Source organism: Ciconia boyciana, chromosome 2 (genome assembly GCF_034638445.1).
Source record: "Ciconia boyciana chromosome 2, ASM3463844v1, whole genome shotgun sequence".
Taxonomy (NCBI): Eukaryota; Metazoa; Chordata; class Aves; order Ciconiiformes; family Ciconiidae; genus Ciconia; species Ciconia boyciana.
The window spans coordinates 48,430,293-48,457,459 of NC_132935.1; the positions used below are offsets into that span (position 1 = coordinate 48,430,293).

Sequence of the window (27,167 nt, forward strand, 5' to 3'; positions counted from 1 at the left end):
ACTCCATGTACCCTCACGCTACTGACTGACAGCTGTTGCAGGACACAGAACCACTGGGTACCCCGTGATTACAGGGTCCACCTCCCTTTTATTACAGACATCTGTATCATGACAAGATAGCAAACCTACACTTCACTGTGTTGACTGAAAGTCGGGATGCAGTTTTACAATTTTTCTTCACGTTCAGGTAGACTTAAAGGACAGGGCAGGCATATCACACAACATATTTCCATCTTTCTCCATTGCATGGCGACACACAACATTGTCAGACACTTTACTGACTTTAGCACAGTATTTTATCCAGATGATGAATTATTTTCCAGACTTTATAAACCTTTATAATGATGGTTGAGATAAAAGTCACAGAAAGAACAATGACGTGGTTGTGGTTTTCCAGTGATGTTCATCTGGTGTCTTTGATGCTTGTTTGCATTATTTTCAGAAGGATGTTTTATTCTAAATGGGGAAAAAAAAAACACCAAACACACATCTCAAAAGCGTGTAGGGAAGGGAAATAGGTGTATAATGTAAGAGCATTACTTACAAAGAAACTAAAATAATTTATTGGAAGGTCATAAAGTAACAATGTCAAGTAGCTGGCATTGCACAGAGGTACTGCACCTCAACAGGACATCACGTAAAGAATATTAGGACAAAATTAAAAATGGAATTCTGCTATCTGGAAGGCCATTCCTCTTCAGTTTGCTTACAAAATTTCTCCTGTGCCTTGTGAGTCCCTTTAAGCTATATCATTCTTACTATTTCCAACACTAAATCTCTGATTAAACTAAGAGTCCAGATGCTTAGGACTTTATGAAACTTCCTATCAAAACCTGCCCAAATATCTCTGCTATTCACTACATGTCCTTTCTGATCCAGTACTTCAGATAGTTTTAACCTGCTGTCTTCTTTTAATTCTCCTTAAGTCATGATTTCCATGGCTACTTTGTTCCTTGCATAAAAAATGGCCATTGAATAGGGAAACTTATTTTTAGATTTGCTTTTTGTTTTGACATTTTGGGTTGGGTTTTTTAGCACCATGGTGTTTTAAGGGGAGATCTTTAGTAGAAAATGCAGTAATAGATGAAATACAAGTCCACTAAGTGGAAGACACAGTTTAGTTACAAATTGAAAAAGATCCCCTTTGCTCACACTCTCCCACTCAATGTAGGCTGCCATCAAGGCAGTAAGAGTGGTGGTGGTGGAGGAGGAGAACAGGTTTTGAATGAAGTGGCTTTTTGGTATTTGATAAATCAGGAGCGCTTAATGGAGCTCTAAGGTGGAGTCTTCAGACTTTAAAAATGTGACATCCTCCAATTTACTTTTACTGGATTTGTTTATTTTTAGTAAATATATATATAACATTGTTGAAAAAGGCAAAATACTTACTTCTAGAGACAGGCTTTCACCATTTTCCTTTCTTTGGCTGTATTTCTTTTTAAGGCACACTGCGGTTGTGATAGTGACAATAAGCATTACAACAAATACAGATATGGTTGAAGAAACAGCTATTATAGTATTTTCTTGAGTTGAGCCTTTCCTTTCACACTTTTCTCCCATGTACCACCAGTTGTCACCTGCTGGACATCTGGAAAGTAAAAGAACAAGCATGTGGTATCACCTAAAGATTAAAGGCATGAAAAGAGCTACTTTAAAAAAAAAGGCATCTCTGATGCACTGTTTCTATATCCCAAAGCATAATGGAGTTATCTTAAAATGGACTTCTATTTTAAAGTTGTCTTGAGTGGCCTACTGTCCTTACACATCTGGATGTGCTTCTTCCAGCTTCCCGCTGTTTTACAGGTCATGTCTTCAGAGAGAGCCTCTGCCCGAAAACCCAAGCGCTATCCTGATCCTTTTGACTGCTTAATGCTTGGCCACAGCTGATCTATAGAGCTGCTCCTACAGAATGCTCGCCGTTTGCTACCAATAGAGATGCCCTCTGGATCACTCGGTTCACTTATCTGCTTCCTTTTCCTTGAAGTTTGTAGCACTTCTGTTGATAGAAAACTCACTTTCTGCTCCATGAAACTGATACCTGTCACTAGGACCGCTGTTGTGTAATACTTGCTTCCACTATTACTAGTTACCCGCATATCCTGATGCAGTTCTGCCCTTTGTCATGGTCAGCTTTTACACAAAGCCCTTCTGTCTTCTTCACTCAGTCAATTTAGAAAAAGCCTTTATAGGAAGGAGTTGAATAAGCTCCTAGGGCAAGTGGTCCAGAAGCTTTACACTGCTATTTTTGTCCAATCAAGCCACATTTACCACCCTCCAGAAAACTTCATCCACCTGTTTCCTCACGTGTTCTTTGCTTTTCTAATTCTAAGCTCACCTTATGCAGCAATTTGAACCTGTGATAAATGCGGTGGAGACCACGGGCTGGTCTCTCAAGGCATCTCTGACCAGATAGCAGCTGAACCAAAGCTTAGGTGCAGGAATTCCCCAGTTCTAGAACTGAGCTGGCCAAAGATGTTCCCACCACGTTCCCCTTTCCCTGCTCAGTACTTTTCCACTAGCAGATGTGGTACATTCTGATCAGACCTTCTCATTGCCAGAAGGGGCTTATTTTCAAATTTAAAGAACTTGTATGAGCTGCCTCTGCCCTCCCCCAAGAAGAAGGTAAGAAAAGAAATTAACATCCTAGCGGTCATCTGGTTTTAGAACTAAAAACAACCTCCAGGCCTTGATTCATTCACCTTATCCAGCATCACTATCATCAGCTCTGAAACATTTTATAGTGAGCATATGAGGGTCCCAATGATCTAACTGAAAAAACCCATATGTGCAGTACTGTTGAGTGCACACCTGCCTTATCTTTCTAACCCTGGTTGTTCCTAATGTTATTGTTTTCCTAGTTCCTGTCTAAGCCATTTATTCAGAACTATACGTTCAACCCTGAAAATGAGTCCGTTTGCAGTACACTGCAAGGATACTGACTGTTGCGGGACTTCACGTTCATCTGGCTTAAACAGAGTTATGTATCACATCCCCCCTCGCTCCCAATAGAAAATTGGAGCAGAAACTGACTGCTGGTCACACACTTCTCTAGGATGGAAAGTAGGTCACATAGGCACTAGAGCTTCAAATAGTCCGGAGATGTCAGAGAATAAGTTTTCTTTCCATAATTTCAAAATCAGTCATAATCAGCATAACCTTTTTTTTGTCTCCTTGGAACAGCTGCATGACATTTACTCATATTTGTGACCTGCTTCTGATGGGTTGCACAAGAATTGTTTTTTAAAAGGTTTCTAAATGGGGAGATATAACACTTAATGAGTCATCCTGACTCTTGTTGCTCCTGGCCTTTAGACATTTGCCTCACAGCACTCCCCCCGTCTACCTGCCTTGGACAGCATCACATAAGGTTACTATCTGCAGCCCTAGAGCTTGTTTGAGAGCTGGAACAATGCTGATCAGCCAGGTGGGTTACATAAATGTATCCACAGAGAATTAAATAAAAGTTCGTGTTCATTTTCTTGCAGGGCAAACAATCTTTTTAGTCCTCAGCCTTCATCTCTGGTTTCAAAGGCAAGCAACTACACTTTGGTAATTCATGGTCATAATTTACACTACACAATATTTCTGAATCAAATTCTAAAATAATGTCTATGCTAATTCCTGCCTGCAAAGTATTAAACATCTTTTCTACTGATATAGATGCTATTTCATTTCAACTGCATTTATATTTAACTCATAAATTTTGCTATAGGGACTTCTAAGGAGGTGCACAGTCCATTTTATAACATTGGACTAATACATTACTGAAAATGATAAATATATTTAAAATACAATTTACAGAGAAGTCAAGCAGAGTACTTCAAAATGGTCAAATGCTGAGGTTAGGAGCATTCTTGCCCAAACTGGTCATAAATTTAGTCTTGCAGTAGCAGTTGGAAATATTTGCCTTAATCAGCTATAGTCTGTCTTTCCTTTCATTAGGAACAAAGATTTATTCTACTACAAACTTCCATTACTAAAATTGCATTTGAGAGCAAATAAAGGAAGTTACCTGCACACCGGTGCTCTATCTACAATAATGCAGACACCGTCATTTTCACAAGGGTTGTCTGGGCAGAAATCTGGAAAATTTGCCTCTGGCTTTTCAGTTAGGGTGACAGAGGCTGTTGTGATGGGTGTTGTGGTGGCAGTAGGCCTGGTGGTGTTAGAGGTAGGTTTGATGGCACTGGACGTACTCATAACAAAGGTAGGTGAAACACTTGGCTGAGTTGATAGTAGATGTGATATATCTGCATGATAAAAACACAAGAAATAAGGTCTTTACACTTCATGTTATTTTTCCTCCTACTCTAATGATAAGTTCTCATAGTCAAGAGCAAAGAGCCTGTCCACAGGTATAATGGATAAATAATCCTTTTTACCTTTCAGGAGCATGATGTATTTTGGAAGTGTCCACTAGATTTTTTCAGAAACAGACAATTTTATTCAAAGTACTCTATTCAAACTAATTTGCACAGGATTAGCATCATTTTATATACCTTCACATGAGATAAAAGAATTATACAGTGCATGTACCTATCCACAAATTTATCCAAACATATGATTTGACTTTAGATACATGCATAGTTCCAAAACTGCTCATTTGCAAAGTACGTCATGTCTATTTATATCTACAGCACTAGTGACTTAGTAAGTACGTGACACTCCGTGTTTACTGTATCATAAAGAATATCAGCTATGTTTACATACCTTCCATTGTTAAAAGAATATAAACACCATCGTCTTTAATAAAGTTGCGGCTTCTAAGTCTCTGATGAGTTAAGAATGCACTTGTTCCACTTCCTGGACCTCTCATGAATGTAGTTCCATTGGGAAAAGATGCTATGGATCCCACTTTATCTGGCCTATCCCAAAAATAAGTTGATGAGGAACCTGGAAAAAAAAATTAACTGAATGTGAGTGTGGGACCACTCTGGATTTCTTTCTCAATAGGGTCCCTTCCTTCTCAGATAACCTCTGCTGCAAAGTAGTACTGAGGACTCTTGCAACAACCAAGACAGACTACGTCCTACTTTGCCTGCTTCTGCTTAGTTGCTCATGGATATCATGAATATGGAGACGACAACAAATTACCTGAAGCTCAAGAAGTAGGAGCAATGCTGAACCTGCCTACAATATTTGCAGATTTTTTTGCCTGAGATTCCACACAGATGAGATGCATAAGACAAGGGAGATCTTCAACGGCTTGGTTTAGCCTGCAGTATTGAGAAAAGAGCCTGCTGGAGATGAGGTTATTGGAAAGGTAGTTGAAAGCCAGTTGCATTTTCTTTTTAGTTCTTTTAAGGTGTAGTGGGCAAGAAGATGAGTAGCACATGAATAATCTGTAAAATGAATTAATTCAGTGCTTCTCAAAAAAGAGCATCTCTTGATATGGATGTAGGGCAGAGGGTACCTGAACAACCTGAACAGTCACAGGCCACTGATGTCCCCTCCATCAAACCCTGTTCTAAATCTCAAAGTTGAGCCTGATTGTCTATGAAAGTATCTGACAGAGGGAGAAGAAACTGCCTGCTCCAACACCTCTGCTGGTTAGAGAAAGGATAGGAGTTACAAGGCTTCTTTTGGGAATCTGGGGCTATTAGCAATATATGAATAAACAAGGAAGAAGGAGCAGAGTGGCAACAGACTGCATGTCCACAGGGTCAGGAAAGGAAAAGGGCTGAGCCCTTTTACGTTATGTGGCCATATTTATGTTATGTTATGTGGCCATAACAGCAGAGAGCACGGGGAAAATGCCAACCATCTGTGGAGGACCTAATGTGATGCGTCCTTCATTTACAGGAGAAGACATCTAGCCTTTCTAGATTACCTGCATTGTTTTCACATAGAGACAGGGTTGTAGAAAAATGAATGTAAATCATAAATTTTTTAAAATAATACTGTGAATTAGACATTTTTGTGCCTTCCTTCCTTGACTAATGTTATGGGCTGAAAGCCCAGGAAACTAACTCAGTGGTGGAGATGGTTTCTTTTGGCAAAACTCTTATATCAATGCAGAAAGTAATTTTGGCTTAAATCTAATCTTCATCCAATGATTAATATGGGCGTTTTCTTTAATATCTCTCTTTATAGAGATTCCTACCATTTCTCAGAGTTACATCTTTACCTCAACTGTCTCCTTTCCAAGTTATTGCGGACAATTGCTCCTTATCTTCTCATACCTTGAACGAGTACAGGTTATGTAATGTGAATCAGTACTTTGTCCATCTGGAGATTTGCACTGACACCACTGTACCTTTTACAAGGAGGGAGGGGATTTGTTTAATAGCTGCACTTTTATCTGGTATGAACCATGTCTATTGTCAATTCAGTATTTTTATTTTCAAGCCTTCTGGAAAACTTCCATTCTCATTAGAGCAGATATAAACGCATCTTCACAGAGCACATGAAAGAAATTTTAGGAGTGGATCATCCACCTATTTCTTATGCAAATCAGCTTTGAAATCCAGGGTCCCAGCTTAATCTACTTGTATGTTCAATTTTTTCATGTCTGTGGATCAATTATATTGTTGCTGCAAACAAACGAAACATTCCAGAAGCTGAAAAAACTGCACTAATTTACACAAAGGGAAAATTTGATTCTTTATCTTTTGTCTGTGTTTTCAACGTACTAGATAGCACATCTGATTTTAACTAACCTGATAATTCCAGAGGGTCGGTTGTTATACTTCTTTGATTTGACATCCGTTGACGAATATCAGGATGCTGGTCAAGCAGAGTCATGGTACCTTGTTGCCATGCACAGGGCCATTGCAACTGATTATCATTTGCTCCAGAAATCAAGTGCAAGTACATTGCTAAAACAAATGGGTTATTAGCAGTGGTACCATTTACATACAAGCTGACCTGAAAAGCATATCCTTTACTAGAGTAAAAAGGTGGACTGTATATTCTTCCTGCTGTTCCTGCTGGACTTGTGTTGAGGAGATGTGTGAAATTTCTGATATGCCAGACGTGGTGGGGACACTGAGTTTCTGACAAATTGATGTCATCAATAGAGAGGCCTCCATTTGACAAGCCACTTCCTCTCACGCCTTGAAACACAACCCGGAATTTACTTGTGACTTTCAAAGAAACATGATGGAGCTGCCAGTAAGTCAGAGGTGAACCTGAAAAACAAGGGTAGGGATTTCTGAGTAAGCAGTACAGTCAAACACTGCACAGGTCTACAGACCCTCTACCAATGCTATGTAAGAATTTCTCAGTTCCACCAGCACTGACGTGATGGAATATTTCTCCTGTAGATGTTATGTTTTCCATGCAAGATCATATTTTCTCAATTCAGTTTTTCAACAGATTTAATATGCATAGCAGCTCTTTAATTTGAGTGAAAACAATGTTAATGGTTTTTAAGACTGCTTTTTCTTTTGTATTTTTAAAGAACATTGCATTAAGTTAGTATAAATGTTGTGATAATTAAATGCACAAAGATGGCTGTCACCTGTATTATTAAAAATAAAAAAATTCAGACCAAAGTATATTCAAATGACTGAATAACAACAAGAACTACAAGATTTGTTCATTCAGTCATTTCTGTATATCTAAATGGCTCGTCGGAGAAGCACAGTTCACCCATCAAATGATTAATGGTACTAAGTTCAAATTAAAGCCAGTCATTTGCAAAACCTACTTCATGTGATAAAACCTCACTGTGAGTCTGATGCTGCATCCAAAAGTGCCTGCACTAGCAAATCCCACTTGACTCCAAGAGCAGTGTATGCAAAAGCAAAGACCTCTGCACAGGGCCTTGTAAGGCAAGTGAAAGAAGGACATCCTTTGTTAATGATATGTACAGCAAAACAGTTTCTTTTGCTGTCAGGTTTACGTTCACCTGCATGGAAGATCAGACTTGCAGCTGCATTTATAGAATAGGCAGTGCCAATCCCAGGTACAGAACTCACACTTCACTTTCCTAACAATTCTAAACACAACACAATGGATCTCAGATATGAGTCTTAATTTCTTGCCATTTTTCATTACCATTATAATTAGGAGGGAAAAAATAAACCCAGAAACAAGAACAAAAGCACCCCACTATTTTCCATTAAATTGCCTTCTGCATTAACTAAAGTTTTTTTGAACTGCACAGATTATGTGCAAGACTGGGGTTTCTGACTCATGTTCAGTGAGCAGACCAGCTACTGTGCTGTAAAATGTCCCACTCCCACAGCCTTCCTGCTGAAGGCAGCCACAGCAGCCGCAGACCAGCAGAAAGGGTTCAGGGCTTGTCCCTCAGCCTCTCGAGCGTGGTGGTTCAGTGCAAACCCATGAGCAACTCAGCCAGGATGTCAGATCATGGCTGGAAAGGGCTGTAGTGTTGGTGCTTCTTCCAGTCTTTTGACTCTGTGTTGGTGAGGATAACTTCTCACGTGAGAAAAGTGAGACAGCTTGGGGGAGAAATGATCTTAAACCATTCCTGAAAGTTCTACCAGAGGTTGTCAAAGTAGGGTGCCCATTTGGACTCACATATCAGATCAGGAAATTATGGACTTGAGAAAGAGGGAATGGGAGATGGGACCTAATATACATGAAAGAGTATTCGTGAAGAAGGCTGAAGTGTGGAGAAATTAATCTTGGCTTCAAAGTAGGATTCAAAAGAGCTTGGAAGGCACAGACTAATCTGAAATTTACATCTGCCTTAGCAGCCCTGATAGTTATATTCACTTACATGATTCCTGATGGCACACAGGGATGATAAAAGCATCAGGGTGAAGAAAAGAGTGGAAAAAAGAAAAGAAAACCAGGCACGAGCAGTAGCTGAGCCTAAAGGGACAAGAAGAGGCAGAAGAAGTGGACTTGATACCTATTTTGTAAAAGAACTTGCTCAGTCCCTTATGTAACCAGAAGATTGAACTAGTTGTAGCTGTAATGGAGACCAAGTAATAGTTAAATATTTGAGAAAGCAATTTAATCATAACGTGACTTAGGCAATTCTAGCTTAAAGAGCTCTTGTCCATTAACTGACCTCAGTTGCTCATTCTGTAGGCCAAAGGCTCCTAAAACCACAAGAACTTAATTTTCTTCAAACTACAACTCAAGTCATGATCTGCTGCCCATGTATTTCAATTAAGTCATTTCAAACCTTGTTTCAAAAGTAAGTTAAACTTTATTTATCCTTTTTAAACTGGTATGTTAGGTATTCCAGGGCACTTATACTTTCCATTTCTTTATTATTACTTTCTTATTCATTGTAATTTACTCTAATGACCAGCTTCATCTGTTGCTATTGATACCAGCAATTCTAGAACAGTTAAAATGACTGCTCATGGAATTTTAGCTATTTTGGTGAGAAAACTATCTTGATAACACAAGAGTTTGTAATTTGTGGCAATTGATTATATTATAGGAAAATGGCTGACTGAGGATCCATCAAGTATAATTTCACCAGCAGAGAATCAATTACATAGTTAGAGAAGAAGCCAAATAATGCTAGGAGATGAGTCACTTTTTGCTACAATATTTTCCCCTAGTACTTTGAAAAGGATATTGAGTATAGATTAAACCAAAATGCAATTTTCTTCTATACCTTTTATCTCTTCAATGAGTCTCAAAGTACCATTCGGATGGGCTGAAGTATATTCCCTGACCCAGACATACAGTCGGTCGCTTTCGTGACCACTGTTATAGAAATAGAATTGTAAGCATTGAAAGCTCCTTTTGGGATACAGAATTCGGCTCTCCAGGATAGCTGTGCTTCCCTCTGCTCCAGCGCTGGTGTTGAAATGCATGAAGTAGCCAGAATCTGTCAAAAGTCAATGAGAAATGAACAGTAGAGGAGAGAGAAAACAAAATTTTCCTGGCATACCAGGACTCTTAACACTGTATTGTAATAACACTAAAAGATATGGTCAAGTCAGGCTAAGGTAGATCCTGTACAAACCCTCAGACTGAGGACTGTTACCTGTTCACATTCGCCAGAGGCAGAACTGTTCTCCTTGCAACTTTTTTCCTCATTTGGCTGTCTCTAGCAATTTGTACTCAAAAGCATGGGCTTTTACTCTTTACCCAGTGCCAGTAATTCACAGTTGACTCTTTCTGTGGAGGACTGGTTTCAGCTCCTGAACTCATGAAGTTTTCTCTGACAGGTCCAGAAACAACTGGCTATATTCTCAATTAATTGTTCACCTGAGCCCTGATAATACACGTAATTTCTAAATCCCAATCCTTTCCAAAGACTTACTGAGCAATTATTCAGAAAAGCAGCAGTCTTTCTGGTGTGCCTGTACCTTAGGTTAGAACATTTTGTATAGTTCTTAGTGACACTAAGACTAGAAAACAGATCAAAAGGGATAAGAACATTCAATCTTCTCAAATAAGCAGAAAATCGAACATATCACATGATGCCCCTAGGTATGTAGATTTATGTTGCTTGGTTAAAAAATAAACTGTAATTTGTTAACAAAGAAACAGAGAACAAGGCCAAGATCAAAGTCAACTTGCATGCCTCTGCAGAAAATACTTCCCAGAGAGATAAGAACAGTCTTTTCTCATACCTTTGCATTCTCCCATATTAGTGTGATCAGTATTTGGCCCAGCAGGAACCTGAGACAAACGTTGCCAGTCACTGTTATCATCTGACCTTTGAATCATGCCACATATATTTTCAAGTTCAAAACTGCATGTGTCCATGAAACTTAGGGAGGAGGCTATAACATTTAAAACAAAAAAAAAGTTGTCAGTCTGTTACACAACATACACTTTAATTCTCAATGTCCAAAGCCAAGACCAGAGAAAGACTAAGAAATGCAAACACAAAATAATCAGTGGCTTCAAATACCATCAACATTTGTAGGTACAATCTTCAGGAACTCAAAGCATTTGGCAAATAACACTGCAATTAATAAGATGTCATCAGGACCACTCTGGGCACTTAGCAAGGACAGGAGGGTGCCAGCTCATTATCACATCACATCTTTTATTTATACAAGGAACACTAATACCAGCCCCAACCCACCACACAGCCAGAAGGACTGAGGACTTCCCATTCATTCCTCTGCTTTCTCTCAGCCATTCGACGCATGGCCACAGATTTTGATAAAGGTTCACTAATTTGTCAGCTGGAGTGCTTATTTTGAAATATAGTAGAGCAGAAGTTATTTTACTGCAATGGGCAAACCTTGATTTTCAAAATGCTGAACTGAAAAAAACATTTGGCAAAGGTACATTTAGGACCAGAGGATATCTCATCTCATACAAATTTTTAAGATGTCTTGCATACAAAAAGTGAAAAATTAAGTGAAGGAAGACAGTGCAGTTGAATAGGAAAGGGAAAACACTGTATGGAATGTTTTCTCTGTCTAAAGCAAACCCTGGATGGATGAGGGAAGACGCAGTCCAGGTTTATCCCTGTTCTTAGATTTGCTTCTCATTGTACCATGTCTGAGCTCTCTGTAACCATGTAGCCATGATCTGAAAACAACTAAGTTAATAAAATGCTTCGTGATTACTGCATTTCAAACTATGTATAAAATATTGTGGCAGGTTTAAAGGTTTCATTGCACCACAAAAAGGGCCTTGAGTATCACAAAAATCAACTTCAATGGCACACCAAATGCTTCACTTAGGCGGTAGCTCAGGGAAGCACTTAAGTATGAACTGCTGCCAAATCAGTTGTACTGCTGAGCTATCTTGTACTCTCCTCATAGAAAGCTAACAATCCTCTAGAGGTTGCAAGGTTATCAGAGGTCTTGTATGACTGATAACTTTTAAGATACAGTATTATTATGATGTTGTAAAAACCAAGAAAATATTTTCACAGTAAATGTTATATATTGACTGCTGGAGAAATTAAAAAAAAAAAAAGGTAAGCAGAAATTGAGAATTATTAGATGAAAGAACTCTTTGAAATCAAAATACAAAACAAAATATGAACTCAATTTGCCCAAACAGGAAAGCCGTAGCCTAACTACCTTAATTAGAAAGTGCCGGTTGGCATGGAGTGGTGACCTGAACGACAGGAAGAGAGAAAAGGAAGACCCAAGAGCTTACTTTGTATTTCTTAGATTAATTCATGAAATAGGGGAAGAGGGCACTGCTTGAGGCAAGTTGTGAACTCCATCTGCACCAAAAGCCAGACACTTTCTTTGTATGTAGTGAAAGGCTGGACTTGGAAGAAAATACATGGGGGATGAGTGGTGAGTCCTAACTTCCAGTGGCTGAGGGAAACCTCACGGTCAGTTCTGTTAAGTAATATGCTAGAAGGGGAAAGCAGACTAAAATCTACTGTTATCATATGGCCTCAAAGACAGTCCTGAAGAAGAGATCAGAACAGCACTAAAGTATCGGTCAGGATTTCTTATGCCGTGGGTTGGTTTTTTTTCAATTTAAGAACCAAGTTTCCCATTTTTAATGCAATTTCCTAACGACACAGGCCTTCAGCAGAAACTCAGCTTAAACTTTTCCTTAAGTCATGTTCAGCAACAGAAGTAATCTTTTGATTCCTCTGGGAGGATATCTGCCACCCAAACCATGTTTGGCGTTCTCAGTCTTTCCTCTAACCTGAAAGGATCAGTCTAGCAGCTGGCTGGGCGAGGGCTGGACCTGGGAAGCACCCATCCTCCCTGGCACACGGGCCGCTTGGGCAAATGGTAGGTGATCTGAAGACCACTTATGGCTCTGCGAGTATCGTGCACACTATACAAAGGCAAGGGACAGATTGGGAAGCAGGGCAGAGCCTGATTGCACTGAGGGTGGTAGCGGTTTTGTCACTAATTTCAACATGACTGGGGCTTATTTCACTTGGGGAATGTGCCTATGGGTTAAGAATAAAGTTAAAATGTCATGAAGTATTTATGTGATGCATGAGAATGATGGAAAGTATGTAAGATTAATGGAGAGGAAGAAGGACCCCATCCACTGTTAAAGACATCCTTCGCTGTGAGAACTTCTGTAAGACGTAATTGACTGTGTGCCGAGTGCTGGAAGCTAAGGCTGCATGTAAGTGTGTGTTCAGTTTAGACCTACATGAACAGAAATATTTTCATCAGAATTGTATGCTCAAAAAATGCACTGTTTTAATAAAACTGTTTGATAATTATTTGAGGTATCTGTAGAATGAGGCTTAAAATATAATTGTAAACCAGTACGCACTACTTGGGATACTGAGGCAGTGAAGTAAAAGTTTTCATCTGAGTGCCAGAGCACATCTGATGCAGTCACAACTATGGAATTATATTCCAGTTTTGTAATAGAATTATCTATATTTCTCTGCCTCTTACTTTCACTCAACTTTCTAAAATCAATCCCGCATGAGCAAAATAACTCTTTTGACCACTTTTGTAAGAGACTAGGTTTGAAACTAAAAATAAAAATTTTAAAAACTCGCATTTTCTTCATAACAGCATCTGTACCCTGTTTGCATGAACACACACTCTGTCTCACAGATTGCATGAGAGCGGAGTCGGTACGGTAGCCACAGCAAAGATACTCATTTCTGTACAGTGTCTGAGCAACAGCTGCGGAATAATGGGGGAAAAACCAAAAAGCTTTGTGCAGAAGCACACATTTTAAACAGCCACCCAAGGGATGAACAAAAATCAGCTGCTGAGTGAAGCTGGTTTTTAAGTAAAGGTCAGATAAAATTGCACAGAAAACTTTGCTACACAGCAGTGTTTCTGCAGGAGGGCTATGTTATTCCTAGCTGTACCATTATTTCTGGTGTTTTTAACACAATTCACTCCTCCAAATATGTTAGCATCACTTTCACTTGTGCCTGGATGAGTCCAGCATGTATGTGTCACCCTTATTTCTTTCAAGTGCCAGAAGCAAAACATTTTGAAGAAATGGAGAAACTTACAGCAATTGTACAGCCGGTTCAGTTTCTGGAGATCATAATCACTGAAATCCATTCGCTGTCCTATTACATCCATAAAGTCTGGTATGTTAGTGATGATGGTGGGTTCAGTTCCGTTCTTGAATGCATTTTGGCTATAGTGCAGCACAGAAGTATAGTCATAGGGAACATTCAGGGAGTCTGATGTTTTATCATCATATTTTTTGAAATTATGATCTTTACCTAAATGGGAAAAATAAAAGGAAAGATTATTTGTTGCCCAAGAGGACCAAGTTTTGATGTACAGACTTAAAGTGACAGAGAATCTGTCAGATCCCCAAGTACTTTTTCGTAGTCATTTACTTGTATTTACTCTGTAAAACTATTTTATTTCTAGTCTGGTGTTATTGACTTTCCTCTTTCCACCACTGGAACATAACATGATGACTTCTGCTGGATGAAGGAAAGCTTTTTGCTACCAGAAATCTTTTCCCCGTGAAACTACCCATACATTTTGATGGGCTTGTGATACCCAAAAGTGGAGATACTGTTTCAGTACTCAAGTTAATGCCATTTGCAACTGTAATGCCTCCTTGTTTCTAATCTGTATTTTCTGATGTTTAATTGCTGGTCATTTTTGCTTGCAATAACCAAGTTAAGAGTTGTCATCAGATAAGCTTCCAGAATTTAACTTTACACATATTTTCTGGAGCAAAAATCCCTTACTAACTACCCAATGGGAGGTGGAGTTTTAAATGTTTTAAATTAGTCAAAATATAGTAACTATATTCTGGTCAGTGTCAAAAAGCTGCAGCAGTTTCAAACGGCTAACAATAGCGCAACTTGTCATTAAAGAGTCAGCAAAATATAATGGAAATCAAATAACAGTCTAAGTCATTTTCTGTAATATTTACTTGTATATGCACCTGACTATTGATCACGACTAAATAAGAATGCATTAAATTTAATCATTATCTGTTTATTCAGTCTTCTGTGTGCCTGTGTTAGGAAAGCATCAAGTCTGCGTATATCACTTTGTTTTTGAACTGCCTGAAAGCCACAGGCGACGACGGCAAGCTGGAGAGGCAGAGACGGAGCAGAGTCCCGAGGAACCCCGTGCCGGCTGTCAGGCTTGTGCCAAATACGCCAACACTTACATTCACAAGCTGCATCACCGAAGTAACCGCTCGTGTGATGCGGACCCTGAAAGGGATCTCTCCTGTCTGCACACCCTCTCTGCAGGCTCTGCCCTCTCAGCTCTGCTGCCCGCATCGGGTGTAGCGGCCGGGGAGAAAGAGGACAACCAGTGTTTTCACCGAAGATTTTCTACTGGATTTGGTCACACTGGCTTTTTCAGAGTGGAATTTTTTTTTTTCAATTACTTTTGTTTTGTTAAGGGCTCCCAGAGTAACAGTGCTTTTAGAGTATTCATTTAAATAAACTAAATTATTCTCTTCTGTTTCTCTGCTGTACAACATGTAGCATAACAGGACTCGGATCTCTAGTTAGGGCTCTGGGAACCACCGTGGCACAAGGAATAACCACAGCAACAACAAACAAGGCTTTCTGTCCCAAATAGATGTCACTTGATATTTAATTTATTGATACACTGGTTTTGAAAACTAAGTCCAGGTGAGAGAATGATGCGGCCACCAAAGGATGGCTGGAAGGGATGTTCCACAGCTGAACCCCCTACCACCAGAGTCTGAAAGGAAAAGCCAGGGAGTGACTGACCAGTCTGAATCCTGTCCCAGACGATGGTCACATAGTCGTCCCGGTCGGACCGTGACTGCTCATGCCAGAATCCCAGGGCGTGCAGGAACTCGTGCTGGATCGTCCCGATCCTGTCGCAGTTGGCTCCGATGGAGAGCTGCTGCAACCCCTGTTGGCGGTTTCCCACTGAGGACCAGCAGCTAGTGTTGAAATAAAATGGGAGAGGGCTCCGTGAGATACATACCACCCCCATGCCACGCAAATTCCAGAATCAGTCTGTTCAACAGGTATATTTAAAAATATACCTTAAGTGTTGAAGTTACATTTTGCTACAGAGAGCACTTTTTCATTGATCTGTTCCTTACCAGATCCTTTCCTCTCACATTAACTCTGTTTCAATGAACAAGGAGTTCCCCCCCTCTGGCTCTATTGTTTTTAATGGGTTTTCTTTAGCAGAAAAATGTTGAGCTATCTGTGACAGAAGAAAACTGATGAGGATTTCATTGATACTCTGCTAAACATCTAAGATTATGGACACATGATTTAGAGCAATTAAGTTACTGCAAATTAACAATTTTTAGCCAGACTATGGTAAGTGACTGTGAGTGCACTTGGAGCCTGTCCCTGTTGTAAGGGAAAGCAGGTTCATGCACACTCTCGCCTCTGCCATTGCAGCTGCTTCTCTCTTTATTGTTTTGGCCTTTCGCTTTGTGCGGGGCTGTGGCTGCCAGGCAAGGTACGCTTCTGTGTGGCTGTGTTTGCCTTCTGAAAGGTTGGCGGATTTGACAGTGCTTTTCATAAGCTCTTTTCTTTCTAGCTATTTGTGAGCTGCTGTGCTAGGGCACTTGATGCTGACACACGCTCACAAGGAAGAGCAAAACCGCAGCTGTGCTGGAAGTTTTTATTAAAGAATAAGAAAATTCAGTGAGCTATCTGCACAAGCCAATAAAATGGCACCCTATGCCCACAAACTAGCAAGCACAGAGAGTTACACTTAAATTGATATTTTATGCAACAAATAAATCAACACTTACCCAATTAAGTCCATAAAATTAATTGGGCGCAAAATATGCCATAGGATTTGCAGTCCTCTCACCCCAGAAATTTAAAAACACAAGCACACCATGCGCTTTCAAACCCTGTAACTTATTAGTGCAACATATTCCCCAGTATTTCTCTTTCCACAAAGCAGCACAGGCCTTGGCTATTGATTACTCATTAAAATCACAGCATGAGACCTGGGAAGGAGCACATGTGGCATCCATGATTTCACGGGCTTCCCTTGAACAAGGCCTCATATCGACTATGCAGCTTTTTCTGGTTGTGCAGAAGTCTAAGAATTCCATCACAATTCTGGGTCCACCTCATACCAAAGCAGCTGCCTCTGGCTTCACAGCAGCTGCGCAGAGCACAGCAAGCTACAGGCACATCCAGGACACTTGGCAAAATTAGCATCCAAACGCCAAATGCCTACGACACCATCATTCTGCAGCCACAGAGGGAGTAAATGCTTGGTCTGTGTTGCCCAGCACTGAGAATAAAACTAGGTGAGTGGGACAGGGCACTCCTGAGCAATGGGCATCTGGAACCCCATGTTAGCAGTGTCTTTAGGAGGGAAGAAAATGGGGGAAGGTCCCAGCTTCCCCAAGTGTGTGAGAGCCGTATCTCCCCCAATTCAATGCTTTCTGCATTGCTAGTTGCTCTGTCAGAGGCCAGAGGGACAGGGAAGTACCTGCTCTGGCTAATCCCATCAGCCTTCTTTTTGGAAGGTGGGCTGTAAGTCGATACATGCCGTCAGTAGTGATGATACCATCTAGAAATCCTATTCTCTAACAGCCAGCACTTATTTCAGGGACATTTTTATACTAATGTCCTGCTAGTAAATAACTTCCCATAGTGTCACAGATCACCAGTATCAGCACATAGACACTTTGACTTACCAGCACCAAGCTGGTTAGCCAGGGATCTGTATCGATCCACTTCTGCATGCCTTCCCTTTGCCGTGTGCCACAGTGGCAAAGAGCTGAGGTGAACTCCCAGGAGAGCTCCATGAAAACCTGATTTCCCATGTGGAAATACTAGAGACAGGGTTGATGCCCCCTGAATTGCTAACAATTTGACTCTACCACACCATGCTATTTTTCCTGCCGAATGAGTCCTGCTGTGCCTGAGAAGAGTAGGGAGAAATAGCACATCCATTGCAGGTTCCACGAGCTTTGCAGGCACCTGCCACCTCTGATGTTCCTGCATTTCTGTAATTCACAAGCATCCCTCATGTATTTTGCTTAGCACACAGGCTGGAGTCAAGAAAAGGTCTTTCAATAGATCCACAGTATAACCTCTGCTGCAGATGCACAGACCCGAATAGAGGGTGAGGTAAAAGGCTGTGTGCTAGAAAACCGTACATGTACCTCTACTCACTTAGCATTACAAATATGTCCCTGTTAACATAATGCAGGCAGCAGCCAAGGCTTGGTGAATGGTACATAAAGAACGTGGACAGGGAGAGGGCTCTTCACATGGGGGTTGATGACACTGTGTATATACATCAGAGACTACAAATGTATTTTTACACAGGGCAGTCAACACCACAAAATGCCAGCTGGTTTCTTTTGTGGCTGACTTCATCTGAATTCAAAAGGATCATCCAGACAAGGACTTTGTGGCCTACTATAAATTCTTTTGACACGAAGTTCCCCCACCTTCCTCTGTCTGTTTTATAGATGCCAGCCAGGATCGGAAAGGCAAGGATGATTTATCAACTTCTTCTTGGTGCGATAAAACTTTATGAATACGGCTGGTGTTGCCAGGAACTTTGTGCTCCTGCCTGCACTGTACCCTCTGGACTGAGGGCTTTAGTCTGCAGTAAGAGGAGTCCTAGCTGATTAAAAAAAAATAATTAGGAATGGCAGAGTGGAAAAGGGTTGGTTTATCCACCTTTCGCCTTGTCCCGTTATATCGGAAGAGAGGAATGGAGTGAAGTGAAAGGCAGTTAATGCAGGGTCAGTCCTGATAATTTCTTTGTACAGCTCAGACATTGATGTGGACAGCCGTTTTCAGGAGACTGCATCATTTAGCTCTAATCTTTTAAAAAGTGCTGCTGAGCATTAATCGTTTTATGGATGTGTTAGCTGAGATGACAGAAACATTTCAGGGCAAGCAACACACCAGGCAGTGAGGTCAAGACATGTTATCTAACTAGAGTGACTTGTCTTCTTCATCGCCATGACTCATCTATTTTTAATAGACATATAAATGAAACATTGTGCAGAGGCCTCTTACTTGTCATAGGCTAAATATTGTGCGGGGTTTTCAGGTAAAATTATTAGCAAATTCAATGCATACTTTATGTGACGAAGGACTAAAAAATTTAGCTACATGAGTTTTCCATTTGGCTCAAAAAGACTAAGAGTCATTAGCACAGGAATATGCATTGCTCCCTAAGTCTCCACTTATACATCTTTTAGGGCTGAGTTTCAATGTCATGTGCATGGCATGAAGAATAGAAAATACAAAGAGCCAGAGACCGAATAAATTTTGAAACTATTATCTGCTACAAATATCTCAGAACACGCCAAAGGGAAAGGGAAACATTTCTATTATCAGAAAATCTTTCCCATTTATGAATGTATTCTCATATCAGGAAATTATTTTCTGAAAGTAAATTTCCTCACCAGGCTATCAAGCTTTCCCTGATCTCCTTTTCTAACAGAGAAATGGTTCAGCATAGAGTGGAGAATATATTTGTTCTTGTAGCACTGTTTTGACAGAGACTGTCTTAGAAAGGGAAGCAGCTGGGGCAATTTTGATTTCTTTCCTGGAGTCTTATTTTGCAAAAGTTAAGGTGGAATAGCATAACTATTCATCAAAAGAGGTAAATAAAGTGAAACCTCTGTAAAATATCTCAGTGCTGTGCAGCATTTAAAAATATTGCTGTTATATCTGAATGCTGGTGTGACATTGCTCAAATGCAATTCCATTTGTTATAGTCAAACAAATTCATTGTTCCACAGTTAGAACTACCATATTTCCACTGGGATTTTTTTTTTCCCTAAAACCTAAGATATACTAAGAATGACCATTTGAAAGTGACACCCCATATATCCAAAGATTAGTCAAGAAAATAATTGGCTTGTTTCTGATATCTTTTACCATGCCCAGAAAATTACCTCTTAAAGGACTTGATTACCTCTTATATTTAAAAATAAGTATCAGCAAGAAATTGTTCATTACTACCAAGGTAATACCTCTTTTGGAAACTACTACAATTTCCAGTTAAAAATAGACTGGAAAAACAGACACAACAAAAATACAAAATTATAATCGGATATATGAGTTTTAGAATGAATACTGGCCATGAAAATAGCCTGTAGCCAAACAGGATGAGAGTTATTTTACATTACTCCTCTTACCCACTTCCTTTGAAGACAGATATGTAATTCTTCTCCCCTTCCCAAGGTTTGAAGTCGATACAGGTTTTTAGTCGATACTGTTCAAATGCCTTGAGGATGAGTCCCTTAGCATTCATTTCTGCAAAGCAAACAGTGTTCTTGTCAATACTGAGCCAATAGGTTTGTACTATTATCCATATGGAGCAAGTCCTAAGGGTGGGTCTTGCTCCAGCAATCTTTGATTAAAATAAGCAGGATTTTTGCTGGATTAAGACCTGGGTAGGGACCTAAAATCCATAAATTAGGCTATTGTGACATAATATCTTCCTCTTGTTTTGTTTCCATGTAATTTTTCTTCGGTACTTATGTATAAAATATGACATGATGAGTATATAATGCATGATAGTATGTGGTTTTTAATTTTGTAAATGCATTCATTTACTTTGCTGAGATTTATGTGAGCAAGTTTTAAATAAATAGGGAACAAAGACATCGGATTCCACCTAGTGCAGACTGCAGGCTACAAATCTCTCACAGAATTTCTCCAGCACTTGAACTGCTAACATTATATCTGGGTTATCTCCTCTAAGCAACTTGTGTGGTTTCAACCCAGTTTAAATCCAAATCTAAACTGGGGGTGGGTGATTTTTTTTTCCTGTCATGTACCAGAAAGCTGATCCCATGTTGTGTAGTGAGGGCACAATCTCCCCATGTGGTATAAATTAAGAACTCAGACTCCATCTCACCACTTGCCTCTGCCACGCAGAGCCACAGCTGGGTGGATTCAAAGGGATGGAGACAAGCTATGATGTGTCCCTGGCCGCACAGCAGGGGACTCGGCGATGCGCCATTGCAAACTGCATTGCCTGCCAGAATGCCAATTTGCCATCAGTGCTGTAGATGATGTCAATGGCCCCATAAGCTTTCTTGCTTTAAAAAGATCTTCAGTGCCCTGTTTTTTCTTCTGCTTGGTAGAGTTTCATGTCTTAGACATATGCTTTTAAAACTAAATCAGTCTGCTGGGCCATAGCAATGGCAGGGTAAGAACCATCCAAGAAAGGAGGTGAGACCCAGCACCAACACCAAGATGATATATCCTGCTGTGGGAAATGGCCTGCTCGAGACTTACAAGAGGAAAGGATGCCACAGTATCTTTACCAACCTGTATTTAACATTTCAATCAACATGACATACAGACATTGTCAAGGGCATATACTGTACCCAGGCTATCATCAAGGACGTAGGGAATAACATGGGGCCACCGATAGTTGTCACCAATGATGGAGTTTCGTTCCTGCATCTAAGAAAGAAAATAAGTATGCAGTCCTCAGTAAAAAGTGATTTAGGATCAGGGACTACAACAGTGCTAAAGCAAAGCATGTCTCCTACAAGTCCATGTAAGGCATATAAGAAATCAAAGAGCTCAAAAACTTTGGAATATCACTCAGAAGTCTAAGGCTTGGGTTTGAAATCCCTTCACTCCCTTCTACCGGTGTCTCCAACTTCTGCAGCATTTTCTCCATACAAATTACCTGAGATTTTGATGCATGTTGTGAGGAGAGCTTCACCTCCTGTGGGAAGCGTTAAGATCTAAAGTCCTGAAAACTGTACAGAGATTAATAATTCTGTAATTTTTCATAATGCAAGGGTTTGTTCCTGTGCCCTTAGCAAGTGCTCTCCTTGCTTCCACTGATATGCTCAGGCCAAAGCAGTTCACCAAAAGGGAGAGCAAAGCACTATTGACTTTCAGGGGTACAAAACACTTTTGGGCATTCTACTAGGTCTCTTTAGGATGTAACTTGCTATGTAAATATTTTTTTTAATGGATCAGATAGGGATACTGAAGAGATGCTTTAAATGTGGTATTACAGATGTAATTTTCCTTTGGTTTTAGTGAATCTACTTACATGATGAAGGTTTTGCAGCACTGGTCTGTAAATCTAATTGGCTCAGAATGAATATTGTGCAGATAAATGAAGAATCTTTTATATAAACCTGTCCAGATGATGATCAGTGCTGCTGAATCTCTTGAAAGCTCAAATATTAAAAAAACAGTAAAGGCAACAAGAAGCTAATAATATTGATCTAATGGCTAAACCGACCTTATTCTGGATAATGTTTCTGCAAATGCACCCGACTCCTTCATTGTCTATGACATTTTGTAGAAATCCATTCTCAAACATTTTCAGTTTACTGTTACATAAACAGCATTTATTGTTAGTAGGAGCAGGATGCATCAATCATTTCCATGCCAGCGATACTTTACATTGCATAAGTCAATGACACATTTCTGGTTTTATATTTTATATTTGAACTCACCCCGTCAAGTTTGATGTCTCCCTCAAAAAGGTCTAGTCCTAAAGCTAAAGGGAAGAGGAGATTAACATTCAGTTACTGTATTGATCTCTGGCTACCATAATGAAAATCACCAAAAAAAATTAAAAGAGAAACTGAATTTTAAAAAACCTTCATTGATGTCAAAGATGTCTTGATCAATTCCTCCATCTACATCTCTTTCTGAAAAATAAAAAGACAAGTGAGGTAGGACATTAGCCCTTGCTGTTATCTTTATGAAGTGTGAAAATTAATGCAATAACAATAACAGTAATTATAAATCTGTGTCTGTCCTAGCGATGTTTATGAGCAGCTGTTTTTGTTGACTGCCTCCCGTGCATACAAATAGATCTCTAAACGGAACTCACCAGTTGTCTCCAGAGCAGGCTGAGGAGGGGGAAGAAAAAAAGATATTATTAGAAAGGCACATAATGAAATGCAGCTTGCGTTACTCTCTCAACAGTATTAGAGATGCGATTTAAGCTCCACTGACAGCACTTAGCGCGTGGCTTTGTATTGGATTGACTGGACTCACTGCCTTCTCATTTGACTGGAAATGTTTATTTGCTTATGTGTCGGCTTTGTGTCCTCCCCACTTCAGGTTGCCCAACAAGTAAGTCACCCAGCACTGCTTCTGTGAAGTTTTCACAACCGTTTTTCTCTCACCACTCAGGCAGTACCAAATGGTCTTTCACAAAGGGAAATAGCCCTTTATTTCTATGAAATCAGGTATTGCTACTAGTCAGGCACTGTACCGAACCTATGGAAGCTATGCTTAACCTTCCCTCATAAAGCTGAAGATGCAGGGAATGAGCGGTCTGAAATCACGCGGCAAGTCTTTGAAGGATAGGACACAGAGTCCGGGTCACCTCAGCCCCAGCTCAGTGCCTTAGCTGGGCTCCATTTACCTCAGCAATACCAACTCAAAGGCTGTTTCTGCAATGTGCAAAATCCAAGTTCCATATTGGAGCAAGACCATAATGAGATACACATAGCATACTTTTCCTTGCCATAACATGTCCATAAAATATAATCTATATTCTTTTATTGGGCTAGACACTTCATTTTGGACTGGTTTGGACATACTCGACATAATACTATGGAACCATTTCTCATGCAGTGAGTAAAATCATGAACAGCCTTTCTAACAAATTGTTGCTGGGTGTTTTTTTCTGTTTCTCATCAGGAGTCTTGTATTTGTATGTTTGACAAGAAGTTCACAAACTGAATGTAAAAACCACCCTTAAATTCTAAGCTCTGACAATATAGGTTACAGATATAGCAAATGGTAAGATATAACAGCAATTCTGCAAAGCAGGGTGGGATTTTTACTTTTATTTTTACTATAGTTCCCCTCCGGACTGCTTTTATTGAAGTTTTATTGCACATGTATCCTCTCATTACCTTTTGTTACCACTAGATATGCATAAGACAGTATCCAGTCCACGTATTCAAGTTTTGAAATGAAAGTACAGCTTGTAGAACAAGCTGAAAGTACACAGGCAAAGTGTGTAACACGTATTTTGAAGACTTCATTTGCTTTTAGACCCCCACTCTCACACAGATTTCTAGCTAACGTGGAAGAAAAAAATGACAGGTAAAGCTTGCAATATTAAAAACTTAAAATCACATTATCATCTTTTCTGTTAAAGATTGCTGATGGAGGAGAAGAATCATACCTATATATGTTGAATCCTCTTGTAACCATTAATGGAGAGTAAAATGTTTCTACAGTTTCAATAATTATAAACTACAATATACCCATATCGACTAATCAGAAAGGAGACTGTGCTAAAGGTAAAAACTGGCTAGCTCATGGAAAAGCTCCTCTATCAGCAGCAAAAGCTCACAAACTGAAATCAATGTAGCTAAGTCCAGCAGTACTTTTGGTGCATATAAACCAAAATGTGAGTCCATGAGTGAAGAATACCAAATTCTGCAATAGACTGAAATCCAGGCTGGTCCTCAGTGTCTGAAAACTGTCGCTGAATGTTTTACGCTGAAGGAATCCCTTTCACCACTCCTTTCCACATCCTTCTCAATGAAACTAGGTCTTTAGTCCTGTGAATCCCAACAGCAAAATACTCAGTTTGAAAAGGAGTATCTCTGTGTATGAGTATTACTCATTTTGAAGCAGTGGCTTCCATCTCAATACCAGCCTGACAACTGAGACCTATATGATGCATTTCTAGTCTCTGAAAGTTTTGTAAATAAACAACACATTCACAGTTCACAGTCACAGGGGAAGGTTATATTACCTGCGGTGTACCAAAGAGGAATCTAATTTAGTCTAACCAATGCTACTTTTAAATCTACACACAAAAAAAATTCTGAATGTTTATAATATTAGTCCCTAACTTTGGCAAACAACATGGCTTATGTGAATTAAGTTACATTAAAGGTTGGTCAGACCATGGCTTGTGAGCACATTTAACTGGAAAATAATTCAAGTGCATCTTGAACAGGTGGGAAACATCTCACCTACTTCAGTCACATAAAAACTAGGTAAGTAGACTCACTCAGTAATCAGTGGAGAAACAAATGAGTAATTGCATACATAATTCATCTGTCCCTAAAACAGGTATGGCACCACCATGATGCCCTGGCATCTCCAGGAGATGATCCACCTCACCTAGCTTGGACAGCTATTCAAGGATGTGATAAATCACCTGATGAAAACTTCCATGCCTCACCATGGACTTCAGATGGAGTATAGCCAACCAGTTTAGATGAGACACCCTAACTTATCAGTGTTTTCTCCAGACTGTATAACTTTCAGTATTGGCATCCAGAAATACGAAAGAAGCTCTTCCTGGCCATAAGGCACATGGAAATGAAATAATTAGCGCTGGTGATCAGAAGCCCCTCTCTCACACAGGAGCTGGTTATTACAAGTCAGTTCAATGTGTGATAGCTTGTAGATGTTAGTAGCAGTCTGCATCACCTACTACATGCTTTACCAAAGCCTGTAGAGGAATCTAAACAAGGCTGAGACTTGAGTTTCCAAAAGGTTGGGAATAGAGGAACAGGCAGTCGTGACGGGCAGCGAAAATACAAGGGAAGTGTGAGGTTGGGGTAGCGGGGGATACAGGAGGACTATGGGAAAGCTGGGGACCTGAGGTTGAGCTCTGGACTTAGGGAGATGTATGAGCGTATGTTAGTGGAGAGGAAGAGGATACGACTGCCACTATGAGGTATTGGAGCTAGATTCATAGAACTAGACAGTTAAGTTGCATAACGTAAAATAGATAATGTTATTCCACTTAAGTAATGTCACAATAAGCAATACCTTACTCTATAGATCACCCTGAAGCTGTGAACAGCTGAAATGAACTTTCAACAACCTACTGGTTTTTGTTCTCCCAACTAATTATATTGTGTATCACCAAAATTCCTGGCCTCTACAATAAATTATCACAAGATGAGCAAAATGCGATATTTCACTGCGAAAGACAGGAAATACAAAATCTCAGCTGTTACTTTTTTGGCGTTAAATAGTTCAGCTGGATTGGAGGACAGAGAACAGCCATTTACAAGTATATCCATTGGCTAAAAAGGCATCAATTTCAATATCAAATATATTGTGTTATAGCAAAAAAACCCGCGTATTTCCATTCCAATATGGAGTAGCAAATTACATTTTAATACATATCTTGGTTCTAACCCCAAACTTGCTATTCGGGTAACGTTATTCGAATACTCGTGGACATTTTGATTAGATGGGGAATGCAAGATAAGCTCTTCCCATGTATAGCCAGGCCTATTAAAAATAGCAGCACTAAGCCCCGGAGGAAACAGAAATCTTTCTCTTCCATGAACATGACAACAGAATTCTTATTTTGCAAAAGCAACATACTTAAGTCTTTTCCTCTCAAACTCATCTTAAGCTGCATTCCTTACTCGATCATATAAAGAATATGCGTTCTTTGTTTTCTCACCTGACTCCAGACCACCTGGAGAAGAAGCCAAGTTAGGAGTGCAGGCACAGAAAACCAGCCCATGTTGTTACCCAGTCAGCAGTTGCATGGACAGAATTTCAGACAAGCTTGGTATTTAAGACAGTACATATCATAAATCAAAACCTTTGTCCTTTCATCAGCGATTAACTTACCTGTCTTTTTCTTGCTCAGTAAGCAAAGTCCATCATTACTATATTACGATAACTAATGTATCCTTTAGCTATTTTTAAGCATTGCTGTGAGAAAAAGTATTGGACACAAACTGCCATACAAGATGAAATGGACACAAGAAAATGGAAATACAGAGGAAACTGACACACTGAAATATAGGAAGGTCCTTTTAAACATAAGAAAACATTTTTTATTCTAAGGGTTTTTAAGTGCTGGAACAAGTTGCCCAGAGAAGTTGTGGAGTCTCCACCCTTGGAGACAGTCAAAACCCAACCCGAGACAGCCCTGAGCAACCTGCTGTAGGTGACCCTGCTGCAAGCAGGGGGATTAGGCCAGGTGCTCTCCAGAGGTGCCTTCCCACCTCAACCACCCAGTGACTCAGTGAATAAAGCTGCACTAAAACCTTTTGAACAACTGAAAGGTAGCAAGACTCTCGGCAGGTAAGACATTACTATATTAATAAATATGTGGGTTTTGACAGAAAGTGAAAATGGGAAATGTGTGCACCTTAAAAAAAACCTGTCAGCAACATAATTTCAGTATCTTGCTTTTAGAAAAGGCAATGTCATTTCTATTGTTGATGAATGTGAAACACTGTATTTGTCAGGAAATCATATCATGGTATTCTTCTGGACTATTTAAAAATGCCATACAAAGTAATTTTTTAAATGTCAGTACCATTGTACTACCACCACTGTCTGTTACTCTTTGGACTTTTAGTTTCTTCCCGCTTCAGTCATCTCTTCTACTTACTAGCTGCCAGAGAGTGCTGAAATTGCCACAGTTTCTTCTTACGCTTAAACTGCA

General features: G+C 39.8%; 1 protein-coding gene across 1 annotated transcript; it reads right to left on the reverse strand.

The window, feature by feature from the left end:
• Window positions 1-438: 438 nt before the first annotated feature.
• MEP1B (meprin A subunit beta) lies at window positions 439-26,231 on the reverse strand. The gene is made up of 15 exons (XM_072851278.1): window positions 26,169-26,231; window positions 22,599-22,617; window positions 22,363-22,413; window positions 22,216-22,259; window positions 21,118-21,196; window positions 19,918-20,035; window positions 15,527-15,705; window positions 13,817-14,035; window positions 10,515-10,667; window positions 9,548-9,763; window positions 6,660-7,130; window positions 4,711-4,893; window positions 4,013-4,250; window positions 1,390-1,588; window positions 439-456 (listed from the first exon to the last, which is right to left on the reverse strand). The coding sequence occupies exons 1-15, from the start codon at window positions 26,229-26,231 to the stop codon at window positions 439-441; spliced, it is 2,250 nt and encodes a 749-aa protein (XP_072707379.1).
• Between the last annotated feature and the right edge of the window lie 936 nt (window positions 26,232-27,167).

Excerpts from the sequence above, each read along its gene's own strand:
- MEP1B (XM_072851278.1), bottom strand. The coding sequence starts at position 26,231 with ATGGGCTGGTTTTCTGTGCCTGCACTCCTAACTTGGCTTCTTCTCCAG. Across the intron at positions 20,036-21,117 it reads CGTCCTTGATGATAGCCTGG|AAATGAATGCTAAGGGACTC; the intron begins GTACAGTATATG and ends TTTGCTTTGCAG. Across the intron at positions 9,764-10,514 it reads TAATATGGGAGAATGCAAAG|ATTCTGGCTACTTCATGCAT; the intron begins GTATGAGAAAAG and ends GACTTTTGACAG.